Source organism: Apodemus sylvaticus, chromosome 6, assembly GCF_947179515.1.
Source record: "Apodemus sylvaticus chromosome 6, mApoSyl1.1, whole genome shotgun sequence".
NCBI lineage: Eukaryota > Metazoa > Chordata > Mammalia > Rodentia > Muridae > Apodemus > Apodemus sylvaticus.
Window position 1 is genome coordinate 42,036,092 of NC_067477.1, and position 19,598 is coordinate 42,055,689.

Below are 19,598 nucleotides of genomic sequence, written 5' to 3' on the forward strand. Positions count from 1 at the left end.
GGCTGTCAGGGAGAACTGGTTGTTCTCATTTGCATCAACAGCTTTATTACCTTAAACTTGACTTTGCATAACTTAACACCACTGTGCAGCTCAGGTTTTGAGTAAAAACACCTGAGTGTAAAACTCTAGTTTTGCTACTTTCCAGCTGTGAGTGTACATCCTTAACCATGGGGGAGAAACCTGGTAAGGGATGGAGTTACAGTCACCCCTCCAGGGACAGTGTGTCTCATCTCTTCCTGAAACTATGAGAATTACCCTTGAAGCAAGCCAGCAACTAGCTCCCTGGTTAAGAGAATCCAGTTTCCTGGGTAACCAAGGCCTACATGTCCAAGAGGGAAGAGCAGTGTAGGCAGTTGTCTATTCTTGTCAGGCACCAGTGAGTAATTCTCATTGGTTAAAAATAGAATTTTGTTGTTTGGAAGAAGTGGAGCTATAGGCTGAATCTTTTTAGGGTGTGTATTTAGTTAGTTGGTTTTTTTTTAGATAGGGTCTCACAGTGTAGCCCTGGAACTCAGCTGTGTAGACCAGACAGAACTCACAGAAACCTGCCTGCCTCTTCCTCTGAAGTGTGCCACTATGCCTGGCAAGGAATATTTTCACTCTGGAAAAACTCTTCTCTGTGCATAGCTTCAATCTTCTAAACTTTTTAAAATTACATTGCCTAATATTCAAATCATCTTTTACCCATCCTCTTAGATTAAGGTTATAATTGCCAATGTACTGACAGAAAACTTAAGGGGGAAGAGACAATATGTGAGTATCTTCCGCCTAAAGACATCCTTAAGTCTCTGGATCCAAGTCTAATTCTGTGCTCTAAGCTGCTTTTACCAACCTCTGAAAGCCACACTTTTGATATACATTTTACAAGAGCCAGTCTAATAAAGAGTTTGGTTTTTGTTTTGTTTTTATACAACTCAAAACTGTACAGCTCAAGTTGTCTTTGCGGCCTCCTTCCTTAGCCTCCCAAGTGCCAGTATTACAGGAGTGTCATTGTACCTATAAGGTAAATGTTTTTAAAGTTGCTTTGTGACTTTAAAATGACAGTGATCTGGGGGGAGTTCTTAAGTGGTTTTTATCATGGCCAGCCACTGAATACTTCCCATTCAATCCCGGTTGCTTTGTTTTTCCTCTTTTGTGTAGATCTGGAGCCCATACAAGCAGCCAGGATGTACTGGAGACCTCGATGGTCGGATTGAAGATGACTCCCGTTGCCTCTACACCCATGAAGAGTACATCAGTCTTGTCCTGAACAGTGGGAGTGGCCTGTCCCATGACTACGCTAACCAGTCTGTCCAGGAAGACCCCCGGATGATGGCTTTCTTTGACTCTTTGGTGCGCCGTGAAATTGAAGGCTGGAGCTCAGACTCAGACAGTGACCTCAGCGAGAGCACTATCCTTCAGCTGCATGCAGGGGTCAGCGAGCGCTCCGGCTACACCGACTCGGAATCCTCAGCCTCACTGCCCCGCTCCCCACCTCCCACAGTAGACGAGTCTGCCGACAATGCCTTCCATCTGGGGCCCCTGCGTGTCACTACCACAAATACAGTAGTATCAACCCCAGCAACACCAACATGTGAGGATGCGGCCTCTCGACAGCAGCGCCTGTCTGCTCTGAGGCGCTACCAGGACAAACGCCTCCTGGCCCTGTCCAATGAGTCTGATTCTGAAGAGAATGTTTGTGAGGCTGAACTGGACACAGATCTCTTCCCTCGGCCACGGTCGCCCAGCCCTGAGGATGGATCTAGCAGTTCCAGCAGCTCCACCAGCTCTGAGGATGAAGAGGAACTGAACCAACGCCGAGCCACCACCCGGCAGCGGAACGCCATGCGGAGGCGACAAAAGACAGCCCGAGAAGAGCGGCCCACTGCTCCAGTCAAGTCCACCAACACCTACATTGGAGAGGACAATTACGACTACCCACAGATCAAGGTGGATGACCTCTCCTCCTCCCCAGACTCCTCCCCTGAGCGGAGCACTTCCACTCTGGACATTCAGCCAAACCGGGCACCACCAGCGGCCAACATGGAATCAGTTGAGCGTAAGATTTATAAAGCTTACAAATGGCTCCGCTACTCCTATATCTCTTACTCGAATAACAAAGATGGGGAAACCTCTTTAGTGGCCGAGGAGGCAGATGAAGGAAGAGCAGGAACCAGCCACAAAGACAACCCAATCCCTTCTTCCAGTAAGGAAGCCTGTCTAGCAGCTCCAACCCAGAGGAACCAGGACCTGTGTCCTGAAGGCTGCAGCAATGATGCTTGTAAGGAAGGGACTTCTGCTGGAAATCCCAACAGCAGTGCAGGCCATGAGCACAGTAGCCATCCTTGGGCAGAGGGGCCAGAGGGCTCTTCTCAGGACACGAACAGCAGTGGCCCTCTAGAGCACGCTTTTGAAACCAAGAAGCTCAATGGGAAGGCTCTGAGCAAGGCCCTGAGCAGTCGGGCTGAGGAGCCGCCCTCCTCTCCTGTCCCCAAGGCATCGGGCTCCGCTCTCAACAGTGCATCTGGCAACTGTCCCAGGACCCAGTCTGCTGATGATGAGGAGAGGAGCCTTGACACCGTCTGTGCCAACCACAACAATGGACGCTTGCACCCCAGACCCCTTCACCCCTACAACAATGGGCAGAACTCTGGGGAGCTGGAGACAGTGTCCTGCTCTTCCCCAGGACACCTAGACACTGACCATGACAGCCCATCCCTGACAGGGACACTTCTACACAAAGATTGTTGTGGGTCAGAAATGGCCTGTGAGACCTCAAGTGCTGGAATGAGAGAGGACCCCTCTGACCCCTCAGCCCTGGACAGCAGCAAGGTTGTTCATGGCCAAAGTGGCCTCAAAAGGCACCGAATTGAATTGGAAGACACAGATTCAGAGAATTCCTCCTCAGAGAAGAAATTAAAAACATGATAAATACAAAGGGAAAACAAAAGCTACAAAAAGTAGCCTTACAAAATAATTTTTCTTGTTTAGCGAACACAGAGGAAAGGAAAAAGTATTAAAGGCACATCAAACCAGGGCCTGAAACGTGTCTGCTGCTGCTCCTTCTGTTAGCCACTCACCAGTGGGTCAGATTGTCTAGCCGGCACTGCCTCGCGCTCTGCTGAGGGCACTGCCAGCGGCTCTTTAGTGAGGTGTGAGCATAGCATTCCTGTGCAGGTTCTGGGACAACGAGCCCGTCTTGGGACATTCAGCTTGTTCTGTGTGTTGTGCTCACTGGCACATGTGGGCTTGTTGTCTTAGGAGACCTTGCTTTTAACTGTCCATCAGCAAAGACCTGTGAATCTGTAGCTTTTGATGTCACACCTGTTCATTATTCACATGACATGGTGTCCTGGTCCTAATTGTCTCTTAGATCAGACTGTGCTGCAGTGAGTTGTACATTTATGCTAGCAGAAAGGAGATGCGAATGGAAGAGGCCTTCCTTCAGCTCGCTGGCTGTGCTGGAGAGGAAAACATGGCTCCTTTCCTAAAAGCTCCATGTTTTCTCCAGCTAACATATCACTGAGCTTTTACTGTGGCTCTAAGTTGAACATTGCCCATGCTAATAAGAGGTTGACGTGAGAGATCAGATCCTGATAGTGTCACTGTGTGCAGATGGGGCATAGCTACGATATGTGCTGTGAGGTGCCGTACAGTGACTAGTGAACAACACACTTTAGCCATTTAGGTGCTGGGTTCCTAAGAGGCACTCAAGGCCAGCAGGTGCTTCCTGGCCTCAAGTAATGGAGTCCAGGCATAGTGGAAGAAGAAAGGACCCCTTGCTCTAATAAAATGGCTGGTAGAAGAATGCTAATGAGTTGTAGTGATGAGCAGAATTTGGTACTATATTCTAGTCCAGTGTCAATCCATCAGTCAGAAATGGGGGCTGGCACCTTCCCTCAGGCATGGAGTTGTCAGAGGCTGTGGGTTCCACCTGAACTTTGCAGCATAGTGATGTGAGTTAGACAGGGAGTGTGGAGAGACAAGTCTCTGGTTTGTGTCCTGGCTCCCAGAAGACATTCTGTTCTGTTGAAGTAGGTAACAGTGGAGAGAAGAAAATATCAAATTTCCAGTGTGTAGTGGTGATTGTAGTTCCTGAGTTGTCAGTGAAGGGTTGTGCAAGACAGGAAGACCTAAGGATGCTGGGATGTCTTGGTGTAGATGTTAAAGCCAGAGGAAGGCAGAGCTGTGGAACTTTGGAGGCAGAGGTGCTGGACAGCTGGAGCTCTGCTGGACCTGGATGGGGAGGGCTTAGCACAGACAGATGTGGTCTTACCCAGTGTTCCTTTCTGAGGAGGACCTGTCCTGCTGGAATGGAGACGAGAGGACCACCTGTGGAGGCTGGAGACCGGATGCCGCTCAGTGCTGGGAGCCAGGGTTCTTATACAGGAAGGCAGTGGGTAAGAGCCAGGGGGATATGTCATCATCTGAGCTTCGCAGAAGGGAGATGTGCCTAGTGTTTGTGTGATGTGGCTGAAGTGTAGAGGCACGGTTTGGGAAGGAGAGGAAGGCGCCTGAGTAGGGTGGGGGTGCACACAGTCGGCAGCTGGACTCTTCCTGGGGAGCGGGGACAGTGACTCTGTAACCAACAATAGAATTACTTTAGATTTGTAATCAAAATGGTTCTATGATTTATCTTTTGACTATTCACAGATAATTGTAAATTCTGGTTTTATAAGCCCAAGTCATTTTGCATTTGCTTTTTCAAAATTATTAAATTGGAATTTTTTAATCCTTTATATACAAAAAAAAGTTATAACCACTCAGTGTGTGTCTCTCTTCCCCTTAGTCAGCTTACCTGGTTCTTCTATTCTGTTTTACTTTAGTCAGATAGATTCACAGTATCTTCCTGGAGGAAAAGAAAGCAAAATTAGCTATTAATAATTAGTTTCTAATTGCTAAATGTGGTCTTTCATTGCTAAAAGTTATCTTATTTGGGTATTCAAAAACATTCAAAAGTCCAAGGTCATTTAGTTTGTAACTGTAGATGCTGAGAAAGGTCATCCTTTGCGGGATGCTTTCCATCCTGGGGAGAGACTTCCAGCTGGTACCAGAGGTTTGGGTTGTCAGGAGATGGGCCCCAAAATAACTGCCAGAGCAGGACAGAAAGGGATGTTTCTTTCAGCCATTCGACACTTACTTCCAGAGGTCTTGTGTTGTGTGTATTAGAAGCCTGGCCAGAGCTACTTCAAAGGCCCCTTTGCCTAAACCATTGTAGAAGCCAGGCCTCCCGTGTTGAAGACATATTTAATCCCCAAATTCTTCCGTGATGGGTGTTTTCCCCAGCAGGAGAGGGCACTGATCAGACAGATTTTGTTCCTGCATTCTGTACATAATGTTTTGAGTGGCAGGTCCAGGGATGAGAGACCATTGCTCTTACCATTGTTTCTCCCTGGTTTTGTAAATGATTCTCAACCAATATATGAGTTCAATGAGCTGTTGGCTTAAGGCAAGTGAAGTTTGCAATTGTGCTGATTTGATAGGAGTCTCGTGTTGTCTGTCAAGGTGCCTTCCTCTGCTGAAGCCTTACCTCCTCACAGCCCTGCCTCTTCTCACCCAGCCACGCTGACTCTTCTCTGTGTATATGCAAATAAACCTATTAATCACTTCTCCCTGGCTTCCTCCTCTCTTCCTGGGAAGACTTGGTTGCTTAGACACCCTCTTCCTTCATTTCTTTGCTGTTTTAATTCCTGCTGGGTTGGAACCTTGATTTAAAACCATACTGAAGACTAGAATACAAATTCCATGTCTTGGAAGTGGCAATGGTCATGTCACTTCTGAATATTGAGACAAAGGTCATATCTGACAATAAAAGGAAAGGTAGCGGGGGCTGTGTCCACTTGGCCTCCTTCCCTGAGCTTATGGCACTCGGGATAGTGAAAACCTGGAACTGGCATTTTTATTAGTTGGAATTTCACATTGCAGAGATAACACCACCAGCCCTTCCTCAACTGATGTTTTCTGGTGCTTCCAAATGCCATGATGCTCCTCATGGCCTCTTTAAAAGAGAAAAATGAAAAACATCAATGTTATTCCTATAAAACTGTTAAATGCAGGTGGTTGTATTAATAGAAACATTCCTATCAACTGAGATTGTCAGGAAAGCATACTTCCAAAGGAAGCCCATTCTTCCCTTTCAGTCGGAGTAGAACTGTGTAGTAGGCCAAAGGGGATACACCAAGGTGCAGTCATACTACTGAGCCCTGGGCCTGTCCCCAAGGGCAGGATAATGGCTTGGGGGTTTTTTTGTTGATTGATTTAGGTTGGAGAGGGTGTCGTTTGGCAGTTTTATCTTCATTTATTGTATTTTACTTCAAAATAAAATCACAGTCTCATAGTACAGCCTAGGCTAGTCTCAAACTGACAATCCTCCTGCCTCAGCCTCCTGAGTGCTAAGTTTCCAAATGTAAATCACCATTCCCTGCTTGTATTATTTTTAGGACAGGATTTTACTAGTCAGCCTAAAATCCTGAATCAGCCAGGGTTCTGGGATTGCAGGTGGACACACACCATCGCACCCAGCTCTAGCCATTGGCAAGCTGTGTGGGTCTCTAGTGGGGTTATCCCAGTCAGAATGGTCATTTGTCGTTGGGCATCTATACTAGAATAAAATAAAATGAGTTTAGATAAAGTAACTCTCACTGTCTTCAAAGACCCAGTGCTTCTGGCAGCATGAATGATAACCTGACCCATCCCGGCTCTAGCTGTGTTTCATTGCTAGTAGGTGTGCTTCTTCCAGGGTGGAAACTCAGAGGCAGAGATGACTCTGGGGAAGAGACCTATGTAAGGCTCACTTCAGTTCACAGTGTCTTAGAAGGGTTCTGTGGAGCCTGTCCCACCGTGAGGAAGTTGTTATCTAGCATTTCAAAAGGCCTAAGTTGGGAAGTGACTCCTTGCTGAGCTCATGGGCTATTCCAGCAGCAGTACAGAATGCTGGCTTCCTTTCCCTTTATCTGCCTGTCAGTACACCACCCAAAGCCAGGGAAAGACAAATACCAAGACACCCTGCTGCCCACCAAGTCCTTGGACAGAAGGGATGTTGTGTTGTCTTGGGGAGTTGAAAGGGAAGACAGCTGATGGTTTAGGAGATTTGAAAGACTCTGCAGTGGAAGAAATGGAGTATCAAGTAGTGTCAACAGCTTCCTGGATCTGTATGCTGACACGCAAAATACTGCAAAATGCTAGTCAGGGGATGGGCCCAGTGGTATAGCACTTGTCTGCTGTGCCTCAGGCAGAGCTGGCTTTGATATCCAGCACTGAAACAGAACTAATAGTAAAAAAATTAATAATAAATAATAATAATAATAACCCTTGGGTTTATTCACAACTTCATCACTGAAGTCATTAGAAGTGTAGAGAAACTTCTAGAATCCATAAATAGCATAGAAAAGGAAGGGGAGAGACTGCTAACCAGAACACCAGAATCATGGTGAGTATGGTGGTGATTGGCAGCATTTCAGAGTAACAGACTTGTACAAACCATCGACACTGGTTAGTAACTATTGAAGGTTTGCCCTACCTTTTTTTGTTTGTTTGTTTTTTGTTTTTTTGGATTTGGTTTTTTGGAGACAGGGTTTCTCTGTGTAGCCCTGGCTGCCCTGGAACTCACTCTGTAGACCAGGCTGGCCTCGAACTCAGAAATCCACCTGCCTCTGCCTCCCAGAGTGTTGGGATTACAGGCGTGCGCCACGACCGCCCGGCTTACCCCTACCTTTTTATGCCACTTCCTGTTGTTTCAATGATGTGAGTGTGCGCATGTAAGTGAGGATGCCCACTGAGGCCAGAGGCATCAGATCCCCCAGAAGCTGAGTTTGCAGGTGGTTGTGAGCCACCTCATAAGTAGTATGTACTCTTAACTGGTGGGCAACCTCCCTAGCCCTACCCTGTCCTCAGGATCCCAGAGTTAGCTGCTCCAGTGTTTCTAGGCACTCCAAAGACGCCTTCTTAAATAATTAACAGCTGATTTCCTATCTTCCTAAGAGACCTGGGAGTAGAAATAGCACCGAACTTGAAAAAGAAGTGTAGCCTACATTGGTTCTGAGTGAAGGACATGATTCGAGCACCCCCAGACTCGGGAGTTGTCTAATAGGTCCTTCAACTCTGAGATGTGGCTCCTGTTCCAGAAGCTTGGATCAGAGGACTCTAGATTCTACTCGGACATTATCATTTTTGAGACATCACCATAGTGCCCAGCAGGACCAGTCCATGAGCCAAGGTCTTTGACAAATATACAACTAACTACTTGAAACCTCAAGCTCCTCAAAGTGTGTGTGTGTGTGTAAAAGAGAGAACCAACATAGGATCTGTACGTATGTGAATATGTAAATAACATGTATAATAAGGCACATAGCTGAGGATGACATGATAGAGGACACAAGTATTTACTGTCATTGGCACCTCTTTTTTTGTCCTCGTGTTTGTTGGCTTGACATCCATGTGCACACCACTAGAAGGCTTTTTGGATGGCAGTCCAAGAAATATGGGTAGTTAACGAACGTCCTCCAGAGAAAGAATGCTGTTTGACAGCAAGTCTCAACCTACAACCACAGGAGAAGAGTAGACATCCCCGTTGCCATAGACATCATAAAGCTTACTTTGGAGCCTCTGGGGAGACCTCTTAGACCTCTGACCCTTGTAGTGCCTCCCTAAGGGCCGAAGCTTGAAAGCCACCCATGGCTGATAGAGATCTTGTAGATCCTTGCTCACAACAAGCTTATAAAGGTTGAGATAAGGAGTGACAAGTTTTATTACTAAAATCTTAATATGATAATACTAGAAAAAGACGTAGGCCTTAAGAGGTGGGACACCAAAGCTCTCTAGACTTCTGAGATTAAGTTCTTAGACCTGGTGCTGGGGTAAGCCAGTCCCCATGGGAAAATGCTGCATGTGCCAAAGAAGAGTTAACCAGTTTTCTATGCAGGGTTGATTAAGTGTGTGGGGAGGGGGGGTGAGAGAGAGAGAGGAGAGAGAGAATCTCAGTATCTCACCCAAAAAGGCTAAACCATAAAACCGGCCAGGAAGTCTAGATCAAGGTAAGGAAAGATCACATCCGCTGCCTGCCTTGGTAAAGGAGCTGGATTAGTGATGCAGGGGCATGGCCGTGGTTCTTAGAGCAGAGAAGGAGAAATGTGAGAGGCGAGAGTTTTGCATTGCTGGTGGAAAAGAGGCAATGGAATTAACACTTAAAGGTAAAATGGTTTCAAGTAAAGCACATGTGCCTGAAGAGAGGTCAGAACACAGTGTCATGCAGCAGACAAGGCTCTGAACAGGCAGAACCTTAAGAAGCACTTTAGAGCTGACCCTACAGGAGAGGGGAAAGGGCCCTCACCAGCCTCTTCTGACCAATTATAAAGGTGGAAAATCGAGTTCCAGATGGTGATCACTAAAGCTGGTGCTCCCAACTAATCTCACTGCTTCCTAAATGTGGTCCCTGGGGCCTGGCTTCCTGCATGATTTCCTTATGGCCTCACTCTAACCAAGTGTGACTGGGGCTGGAGCCCATGCAGCAATAGTAAGGGGTTACATACGGTCCGTTGGAGGGCGGTTGAGTTGGGTGGAGGCTTTGGCAAAAGTAAAGAGTGACTTGAGTTTGGGACAACCTCCCCCTACCATTCTCAGCTCTGGTTGGCTGTAAGGGAAGAGTCATCAACATGCTGGGGTGGAAATACAAGGAACTAGGGAATAGGAACCTGATTCCTTAGGTCTAAAGCCTACCTGGGCTTGAGATCAAAGACCCTTCAAGTTCAGGAAAGGGCCTGATAGCTGTATGTAGTGGCACATGCCTTTTATCTCAGCACCTTGAAGGCAGAGTCAGAATTCTGGCCTACACAGCAAGTCTCTGAACAGCCAGGGCCACATAGAATGACCCTGTCATTTTCTTTTTCCTAAGGAGAAATGCCTGATGAGGAAAGGAATTTTCCTCGTTGCAAGCCCGGTCATTACTCTCTTCTGGAACACTGAGTCTTCTCAAATCAGCTGGGGTTTGCAGCTCGCGTCCACTATGGGTTTGGGGTGGGTTTGTTTGTTTTGTGGCACTGAGGGTTAAACCCACTCAGAGAGATGGGTCAGCACAAAAGGTGGTTGCTGGTCTCAGCTCTATCTTATTTCACACATCTGTCAGGAAAGAATGGGCTGACACAAAAGTCAGTGCCTGGGTCACCATTCCCCCAGCTTGAGGATCCCACAGAGAGACCTATGATGATGTCACAAGTCCAAGTTCCCACTGCTTCAGCGGGATGCCACCTGTGTCTCTCTGGAGCTTGGTTAAGTCCAGTCAGCAGCTGTGTCTACTGACTTTCTCTCCCTGGTTTCAAGTCTGGGGGGCAAACACTCCCTAAGACTAGGAGATAAGTTACTCCTGAGGGGACAGTTTGGACCTGCCAGACTGCACTTTAAACCTCTTCTCTGGGTGAGAAAGGTAAGTTCTTGGATTTCACTTAGAATGAAGGAAGCATAGGCTGGGCTGATGCTGGTAAGACAAGGCAAATGTGTGTTACTCTAGGATCTTCTACGCAAGAGTCAGACTTACCCTAAAGACTGAAATTGCCAAGGGATCAAGTTTACAAAGCCAAACCAGGTACACGTCTGTACTCCCAGCACCTGGGAGGCAGAGGCAAGCAGATCTCTAAGTTTGAGGCCAGCCTGGTCTACAGAGTGAGCTCCAGGACAGCCAGGGCTACACAGAGAAACCCTGTCTCGGAAAAAAAAAAAAAAAAAAAAAAAACAAATCCAAAAACAAAAAACAAAACAAACAAGCAAAAAAAAACACGGAAAAACCCTGTCTTAGGTGGAAAAAACCATGCTATATTTTTCTTTAGGATAATTAGCTCATCTGTTCTAGTTGGAATGGGTTCTTGCAACCATTAATGCAGTCATAGATCATGGAGTCTTCCACGGGGTTGGGATGCGGTTTTGGCAGACAGGAAGGAATCAGGTCTCCACTCTCCTCAGGTTCTAGAGTTCCCACCTTCAAGATCTAGAAGATCTAGGCTCTAGGGGATAACAGCAAACTCCATACAACCAGCTTAACTGTCTGGTCATGTGCTTAACTGGCTCATACAGTCTTAGCACCGGGAGTAGCCAGACCAGAAAGGGACATTATTAGTGTCTCCCCTTCCTCCTTGAGCCTATGCATAGACATTAGATCTCCCCTCCCGCTCCCCTAGCCCCAACAGCAGGTAGCTCAGATTGTAGAGAAGTTAGGCAAAGTGCAAATCTGCAGTTACAGGTGCTCTCTTCCTGTCAGTCCTCATTGGGAATGAAGCACAGGAATGGTTCTGCTACATAGTTTCCCAGACATCTCCTGCTGTGCTAATTCTGATCCCTTTGAGGGGACATATAGCCCCCGCCCCCAGTGGAACTGAAGGATGAAACAGAAAAAGGAGTGTCTGTAGCAGGTCCAGTTCTCCTGCCCCACCCAATTCTGAGTCACTTCCTGCTCCTTGCTGTTCATGATGCTGCTGTGAAGCAAAGTGCTGACAAGAAATATGGGTGGAGGGTCCTGGAGACTGAACGTGCCATCTCCCAGCCTGCCTTCTCAGCGTTGATGAGCACACATGCAAACCAAGTTCAGTGTTGTGAAATCAGGGTTCCCTTCTTTTCCTAAACACTTCTGAGTAAAGTGGGCCGCAGAAGCAGCTAGAAAACAAGCTTTGAAAGGAAAATGGCAGCAGCTTGAGGGAGGCCTAGGCACCATAGCCTCTATTTCCCATCCCAGCTGTCAGCAGCAGGCCTCCTGTGACATTGCTGGTGACCGGCCGTTCACTTAGGGTTGTGGTCTGTCAAGCAGGGTTGCTGCTTTCACTTTATGAAGAGCCTATTATGAGAAAAGCAGACTCATGAAACCAAAATGAGGGCAAAGCGATTCACATTACACACAAATGGAGTCTTTGCCTAAGACTTTCTCAGATACCCCTCTGCCTTTAAAGAGGCACTATGGGGTATATACTGTAGCTAAGTGGAATCTTTTGTTTTGTTTTGCTTTGCTTTGCTTTGCTTTGTTTTGTTTGAGACATGTTTTCTCTTTGAGTAGACCTGGCCACACGGAACTGGCTCTGTAGACCAGGTTCACAAAGATCTGCCTGCCTCTGCCTCCCGAATGCTGGGATAAAAGGCATTTGCCACTGCTGCCTGGCTGAGTGGAGTCCTTTAGGAGCCCACATAGCTCTTAGCTTTGACTGAATGACCAACATCCCCAAACTTAGGAGTTCTCTCAAGAGAATTCTACACAGGACAATTTGAGTCTCTCTGGGAAACTAACAGCCCTCATAGATTAAGATTCCCATCTGGGGCTGGAGAGATGGCTCAGCAGTTAAGAGCACTGTCTGCTCTTCCAGAGGTCCTGAGTTCAATCCCCAGCAACCACATGGTGGCTCACAACAATCTATAATGGGATCTGATGCCCTCTTCTGGTGTGTAGGTATAGTATACATGCAGATAGAACACTCATACATAGATACATATAATAAATCTCAAAAATAAAAATGAGGGGCTGGAGAGATGGCTTAGTGGTTAAGAGCACCAACTGCTCTTCCAAAGGTCCTGTGCAGGTATAGTATACATGCAGATAGAACATTCATACATAGATACATATAATAAATCTCAAAAATAAAAATGAGGGGCTGGAGAGATGGCTTAGTGGTTAAGAGCACCAACTGCTCTTCCAAAGGTCCTGAGTTCAAATCCCAGCAACCACATGGTGGCTCACAACCATCTGTTACAAGATCTGACACCCTCTTGCGGAGTGTCTGAAGACAGCTAAAGTGTACCTATGTATAAATAAATCTTTAAAAAAAAAAAAAAAGATTCCCATGGGATCCCATTTCCCTGGTCCTCCAAATGCCAACAGGGGTCTCCAGAACCATTCCTTGCCTGTGACGTCTCCCCAGTTACAAATCAGTAACAGGATTACAGGTCATAGCACCCCCTTGAAGACTCTAATCCATGAGGTATAAAGAATAACCTCACTTAATAGGGCCAGGACCTTTAAAGGGAATTAGTGAGAGCTAGGGATGGGGGTTCCCTAGGGATGGCACAAAAGGGATGGACCTCAGCTAGGGAGGGGGTTCAGTGGGTTAAAGCGCTTGCCACGCAAGCCTGGTGATCCACACAGCCTGGAATCCACATACAGACAGGGAGAGAAGCAGATTCACAAAGCTGGCCTTTGACCTCTACACATGGACTGTGGCCCACATGCCCCTCCTCACCTCTGTACACATACACACACACACACACACACACACACACACAGAGAGAGAGAGAGAGAGAACATGGAGTTAGAACTGCTCTTCTACAGCCAAGGATACTTTATCAAGGAGACTCTGAGGTGTGCCCTGGCTGCTGTTTCTGGGTGGGAAATCTGTGGGAACAGTTCTATCTCACGTGATCCCAGTCTTGTTGTCCACCAGGAAGAGAAAGACCACACACTCTCTGAGATAGCAATCCACTCCTGGACGTGTGTTCTAGATGTTCCCACCTGATCCTAAAACAGACACCTACTTGTGCCTGCTGCAGGTCTCTGGGCAGTAGTAGAGAGCTGGGCCCAACAGCTATTCAACCTCCGAGGGGGGCAGACATGTAATCTATGGTAGCAACCCACTCCCATAGGCTACCCAGCTATGAGCAGGAATGACCCAGACAGACAGACAGACAGACAGGCCCATGGTGACATGGGTCGTGCCAATGAAGGGCACAGTTGAGATAGTGGCCAAGGCAGTCCCATGTGTGGAAGTGAGCACTGCAGTGCAGTGTAGGGCATGATGTCATCGTGAGCCTTTAGTCCCAGCACTCCACCACAGAGGCAGGCTGGGCTTTATTGAGTTCATGGCCAGTCTGGCCTATATGTCAATGCTTGTCCGGTGAGACAGTAAGACCCTGTCTCAAAAAACTTTTTTTAAAAAGCCGGGCTTGGTGACACATGTCTTTAATCCCAGCTTTCAGGAGACAGAGGCAGATCTCTGAGAGTTCTAGTCCGGCCTGGCCTACAAAGTAAGTTCCAGAATAGCCAGAGCTGTTACTCAAAAAACAAAAGGAGGAAGAGGAGGAACATGTACATAAAAGGAGAATGCACATTGTCCGCGTCATATAAAACATAAGGCAGTTACTATCCCAGACACTAGAACGGAGACCCATGTAAGGGCAGACTGGGTAGATCACATAAGAAGGGACTTCACAATCACATAAAGATCTTGCTAGCTGTGGACAATTCAGTTGATGGTAAACTGACACTGGGTTATCATGCCACCAAAAAAGAAAAACCACACAGAGCAGGGTATGGTGGTACACACCGAAATCCTCCTACTTGAGAGGCAGGATTAATGGTTTAGAGCCATCTCAACTGCCTAGTGAGTTCAGGCCCAGCCTGAGTACATGAGACCATTTTAGAAAGGGAGAAGGGGGAAGGGGAAGACTATGGATTTATGCTTCAATAGAGATGAACTTTAAAAGCATGCTACGTGACAGGTCCCATTCACAAAGATTGCATGCTGTTTGATTCTGTATGTTATATGAAAATGTCCAGGGGAAAACAGGGAGTAAGTACTAAGTGATTAAAAAGTAGTATGCCAGGCAGTTACCATACACCCCTTAAATCCCAGCGCTCGGGAGGCAGAGGCCAGTGGATCTCTTGAGTTGGTAGCCAGCCTGGTTTACAGAGGAGTTCACAAAATAATGAATTGTGTTCTTTGGATGGGTAAATTTTAGAGCACACAAACTATCTCAGTAAAAAAATGTTTAAAGGTAGCCAGGCAGTGGTGGCGCACGCCTGTAATCCCAGCACTCTGGGAGGCAGAGGCAGGCGGATTTCTGAGTTCAAGGCCATCCTGGTCTACAGAGTGAGTTCCAGGACAGCCAGAGCTTTACAGAGAAACCCTGTCTCAGAAAAAACCAAATCCAAAACCAAAAAATGTTTAAAGGAAAATTGAAAGGAGGAGAAAAATCTCCAGTGAATCGGCCTTGGCCACTTCCTCTTTACGCTTCTGGTTTCAAACAGGAACTTGGCAAGGTTCACCTACCTTGACCCTGCCTAAGGGCCATTGCACTCCAGTGGCACGTAGTTGCCTCTGGCCCTTAAGACTTGGGAAAACCTGATTGGCTAAGCGTTCCTAGAAGGAACTCAGTACTGACATGGGGGCTGGGGAAGAGGGGCTGTCTGATTGGCAGCTTCTGCCTTCTGCTCTCAGAACACTTCATCTGATGCCTAAGGATCTCACGACCATACCAGCCTCGGCCTGCTTCACAGTGGACCAAGAAAGGGACATCAGAGCCGCCTGACCAGAAGTGGTCAGAGGGAGCTGAAGGAAGATGCATTTTCCTTTATCAACACCAGTGTTGATTAGGTGCCTTTAGAACTCTGGGTGACTCAGTTTCTTTCTAGGAAATGAGCATGAAACACCAGGAGAAATTTGGACAGGAAATAAGGAAATGCATGTGGAAGCTCCTAGCACTGTCCTGTCTCATAGATAGAACTTGTTAGATATTTGTTGAATCCCAAACCTAACCAACCCCTCAAACAGGCAGCAAAAAATATACAGTCTTGAGCTTGGGGAAGTTGGTAGAAGGATTAACATGGAAGAGTTGGTTCATAATCCTAGCTGAAATCCTGTGTGCCGGCGAGTGTGGGGAGCCAAGAAATGAAGGCAGGATGACTCTAAGTTAGTTGTCCTGACAACAAGAGCGTGAAATCCAGTTTAAGCACAGTGGTCAGCCGGGTTTGAAGTGGCTCTCTGACAGAGCTAGTTGCCAGAAAGCATCCACCTTCCCCTGTGTATCCGTGGATAGGCTCCTTTGATCCAGCCTAGAAAAAAAATGCTCATACGCCTCAACTTACCGACATAGGTAGAAATGAGAAAAGACCCCAACAGATTCCTGACCACCCTTCCTGTGGAAACGGAAGTGGATGTGTCCAATGAGCCACCCAGGGTGCAACTGTTGTCCTTGGGTAGAGATGACAGAAGCCAATTTCCCCTCAGGAGCCTTTGAAGTCCGAATGAAATCTTGGTTCCTAGAGGTACTGGTGGTGACTTCGGGCAGTGGGAACTGGTAGGTCATGCAAACTGTTTTGCAAACTGTTAGGTCTCAAACCCAGGACAAATGGCTACCTGAGGTTCCATTAACATATGAAAGTGACCTGGCTGCCAGCCTCTCCCTGCACCTCAGTCCTACCTGTTACAGGAGAGGGTTGGCATGCCCTGCCCCCACCCTAAACTTCTCCAGTCCAGGGGCTGCCCTTCCCCCAGCTACTCTCCTTCTGTAATCCAGCCATTTTGCTAAGCCAGTCCTTCTGGCTATTCTCCTACCCTCTAGCCTCCTAACCTCTTGAACTGGCTCTCTCCTCCCCCTTCCCCCTCTCCTCATGCGTCCCAGCTCAGATCATTCTGTATTTTCCCAGATGTCCCTGCCTCTGGCTATGCTCTACCTTTTATCTACAATGAATCTTCTCCACTACCTAGGACCAGTGTCCTTTCCTTTTTTATTTCTTTTTTTAAATTTTTATTCACAAAAATACATGACATTGTGTCACGGAAAGCTATTGCCCGGCCAGTACTGCTGAAGAGTTCCAGAATGGAGTGGCCCGAACATTTCTCCGGGCATTAGTAGTTCTTCCTGTGTGGTTCTCTAGGCTCTGCCCTGTCTCAGGCTGGCCTCTTCTGAGGTGTTGAGGTAGCTGCACCGTCATTCAGGACAACACACTGCCTTGTTCGGTGGATGAGACACAGAAGCTTCCTGAGGTCCCTAATGGAGTCTGAGGGTAGCTCTGCCTGGGCCACTACAAGCCAGGTGAAGGTCTCCTGCTCCGAAGGGTAGGAGGGCAAGAGGCGAGACTGATAGGAGCTGTTGCGAACCCACCTGGAGATCATGCTTTGCCATCCAGGAGATGAATAGATGCCAAGAACACAGCCGTGTGTCTACCACAGGTCATATATCTCATTTACAGCTGAGGCTGGCGCCTGAGACTCCCAATGTTCAATACCTACTTTATGACAAATGCAATGTGAGCTGTCCCTAGTCTTAGTGACAGTGTAGTCAGCTGCCTTTGAATCAATAATGTCCCTGAGGGCCTCAATGGGTAATCACCACCTCGTCGCTAGGGAGATTAAGCAGACAGAGTCTTTGTAGCTATAAAGGGGTGCCCTCATTGATCTCTAAGGCACAACTGGGGCCTTTGCACCCAGCACTTGATAAGAGCACAGAGATGAGCCTGTTAATTCCAGGATGGGCCTCAGGGAAGCCAGGGTGGGCTTGTCCAGGCCATGTTTTCAGATTTGTCATTTCCTGAGAGGCTCTGGCTTCCCTCTGCTCTCACCTCCTCCCAGGCTAAAGTGGACAAACCAGGGCTGATAATTGAGTTAGGTCAGCTTCCTCCCTGGCCCTGCCCTCCTCATAATCTCATTTCCACAGAATGAGGGATAGCAGTGTCCAGGCTCAGGAAGAAATCTGTTCCCTCGTGTCCGCTGGGCCTGTTAATTGGATAGAAGGACTCACTAAGCTTCCACAGAACCCTATTAGGTACAGATTTCCTCTGGTTCCCACAGGCCTGCCCTGGAGGACTCTCCAGGCCTCAGCCTACAGGGAAATTCAGCTTTCAATTTAATTTATGTATAAATGAGTTGTCTTTTTTTTTTTAATGTGTATGGGTGTTTGGCCTGCATGTTTTATCTGCGTATCATGTGCATGCAGTACCTGCAAAAGTCGAAAGAGAGCATTGAACCCCCTGGGACTGGAGTTACATATGGTTTGAGCCATCGTGTGGGTGCTGGGAATCCAGATTGTTTGGAAGAGCAAACTGTGCTCTTAAAATGATTGCACCTAGGCTGGAGAGATGGTTCAGTGGTTAAGAGCACTGACTGCTCTTCCAGAGGTCCTGAGTTCAATTCCCAGCAACCACGTAGCTCACAACCGTTTGTAATGGGATCAGATGCTCTCTTCTGGTTTATCTGAAGACAGCAACAGTGTACTCACATAAAATAAATAAATACATCTTTAAAAAAACAAACAAAAACTATTGCACCTTCTTCCCAGGCCCCAAGTAACTTAAGTCTTTGTTAGAATAGTCGCTGCCACTAAGTGCCTACTATGTGTCAGACTTAATGTGCTGTGTGTGTGTTAATAGGTGTGCTGTGGACTAAGGATGAAACTGTTACTCGTGGCCAAGGGTCTCTTTCACCACAGGAACCATAGGACCCTCCCTCTATTTGAGGGGATGAACATCCTTGGGCAGAGCTTTGGGCTGCTTGGTTGTTTGTTTGTGGGGCTAGCTGTCTGATTTTTGAAACAGTCAACTTATGTATCCCAGAACATATTAGGTAGCCCAGTCTGCCTTTGAACTAAAGATCCTGCCTCTCCCTCAAAGCTGTTGACGGCTAGTTTTGTTGACTCTAGAACAGTCCTGTGTCTAGGGTGATGTAATGCCTGAGTGTGAAGTGGCCCTCTGGGGGAGCTGCCTAGCACCAAAGGCCATCAAGGGTGCCCCAAGTTGTGACCTACATTACCTTCCTAGACAGGCCCTTCTCTCTCTCTGAATGTTTCCAAGGGACAGGCCAGAGCTCAGCCCCCACCTGTTCTCTGAGCCTAGAGTCAAGAGTCAAATCGGATCCTAGGGGACTGAGGTGCAGAGGACACTAACTCCCCTCTTCCTGAGCTCCACACTTTCCTCTCATGCCAGCTGCTGCGCCACTGTCCAGATATCACCACCCCCAGGAGAACGTGCTGTCCACTGGCTGAGGTAGTCAACTTCATGCTGGACCTTGCCTTTCCTTCTCCATCCCAAGGCCCTCTTCCTTGACCTGTTTGGTCTGTGCAGCTCTACTGTTGCATGCTGGGTAGGATCAGTCACTCTTCTAGTGTTGTCTATTCCTGTCAAGAGAATGTGAGAGCTTTGAGGAGAGGCCGTTGGCTCTCTTTACCTCTCTCAGTTCCAGGAACAGACGGAGCTTTTAAGATACGCCTGCTGAGCAAAGGGGTGAATAAATGAACCGTGAAAACATTCCCTGCAACGTTTTTTTTTCTAGGTAGCTTTTTATTTTAGTTTTGATTCTGTCTCTTCTATCCAAGAGAAAATGTGCTTTCTTACTGTGTTCTTTCTTTCTTTCTTTTCCCTCATCCTACTCATTTTTTTTTTTTTAAAGTAGAGCCTCCTGTAGCCCAGGCTGGTCTCCAACTCTGTATGTAGCAGAGGATAATCATGAGTTTGTGTTCTTTCTGCCTTTACCTCCTGAGACCTGAGATGACAGGTGTGTACCATTTACACCTACTTTTATTCAGCACTGTGAGTCCAACCCAGAGCTTCATGAATGCTAGGTAAGATCTTCGCCCTAATTTCTATATGCAGTTATCTATCTATACATGAGAGTTCCACATTCTTTCATTGAACTAGCTGAAGACTGAAAAGGCAAGTGCATCTCTGCTGAACCTTACAACCCTAACTTGCAGTTATTCCTTGTATACGTACTGTGATATGGCATTATGGGTAATCTGTGTTGGGCTGGCATGCTTAATCTTGTCTTCTTGATGGGAATTGAGAGATACTGAAGAGATCAATGAAGCACACTTCGCTGTGTGTCTACAAGGGCATTTCCTAAGATGATTAGCAAGGTAGATCCATCCTGTGGGGCTCCATTCAT

General features: G+C 47.2%; 1 protein-coding gene across 3 annotated transcripts in view; it reads left to right on the forward strand.

Moving 5' to 3' along the window:
• The window catches only part of Dcaf5 (DDB1 and CUL4 associated factor 5), a 95,467-nt gene extending 89,148 nt beyond the window's left edge, over positions 1 to 6,319 (forward strand). For all 3 annotated transcript variants that reach the window (XM_052185561.1, XM_052185560.1, XM_052185562.1), the window contains exon 9: positions 1,141 to 6,319. In XM_052185561.1, the coding sequence (XP_052041521.1) occupies positions 1,141 to 2,907 (1,767 nt within the window). In that variant the 3' untranslated portion in view covers positions 2,908 to 6,319. The remainder of the gene's footprint in view (positions 1 to 1,140) is intronic.
• The last annotated feature ends 13,279 nt before the right edge of the window (positions 6,320 to 19,598 follow it).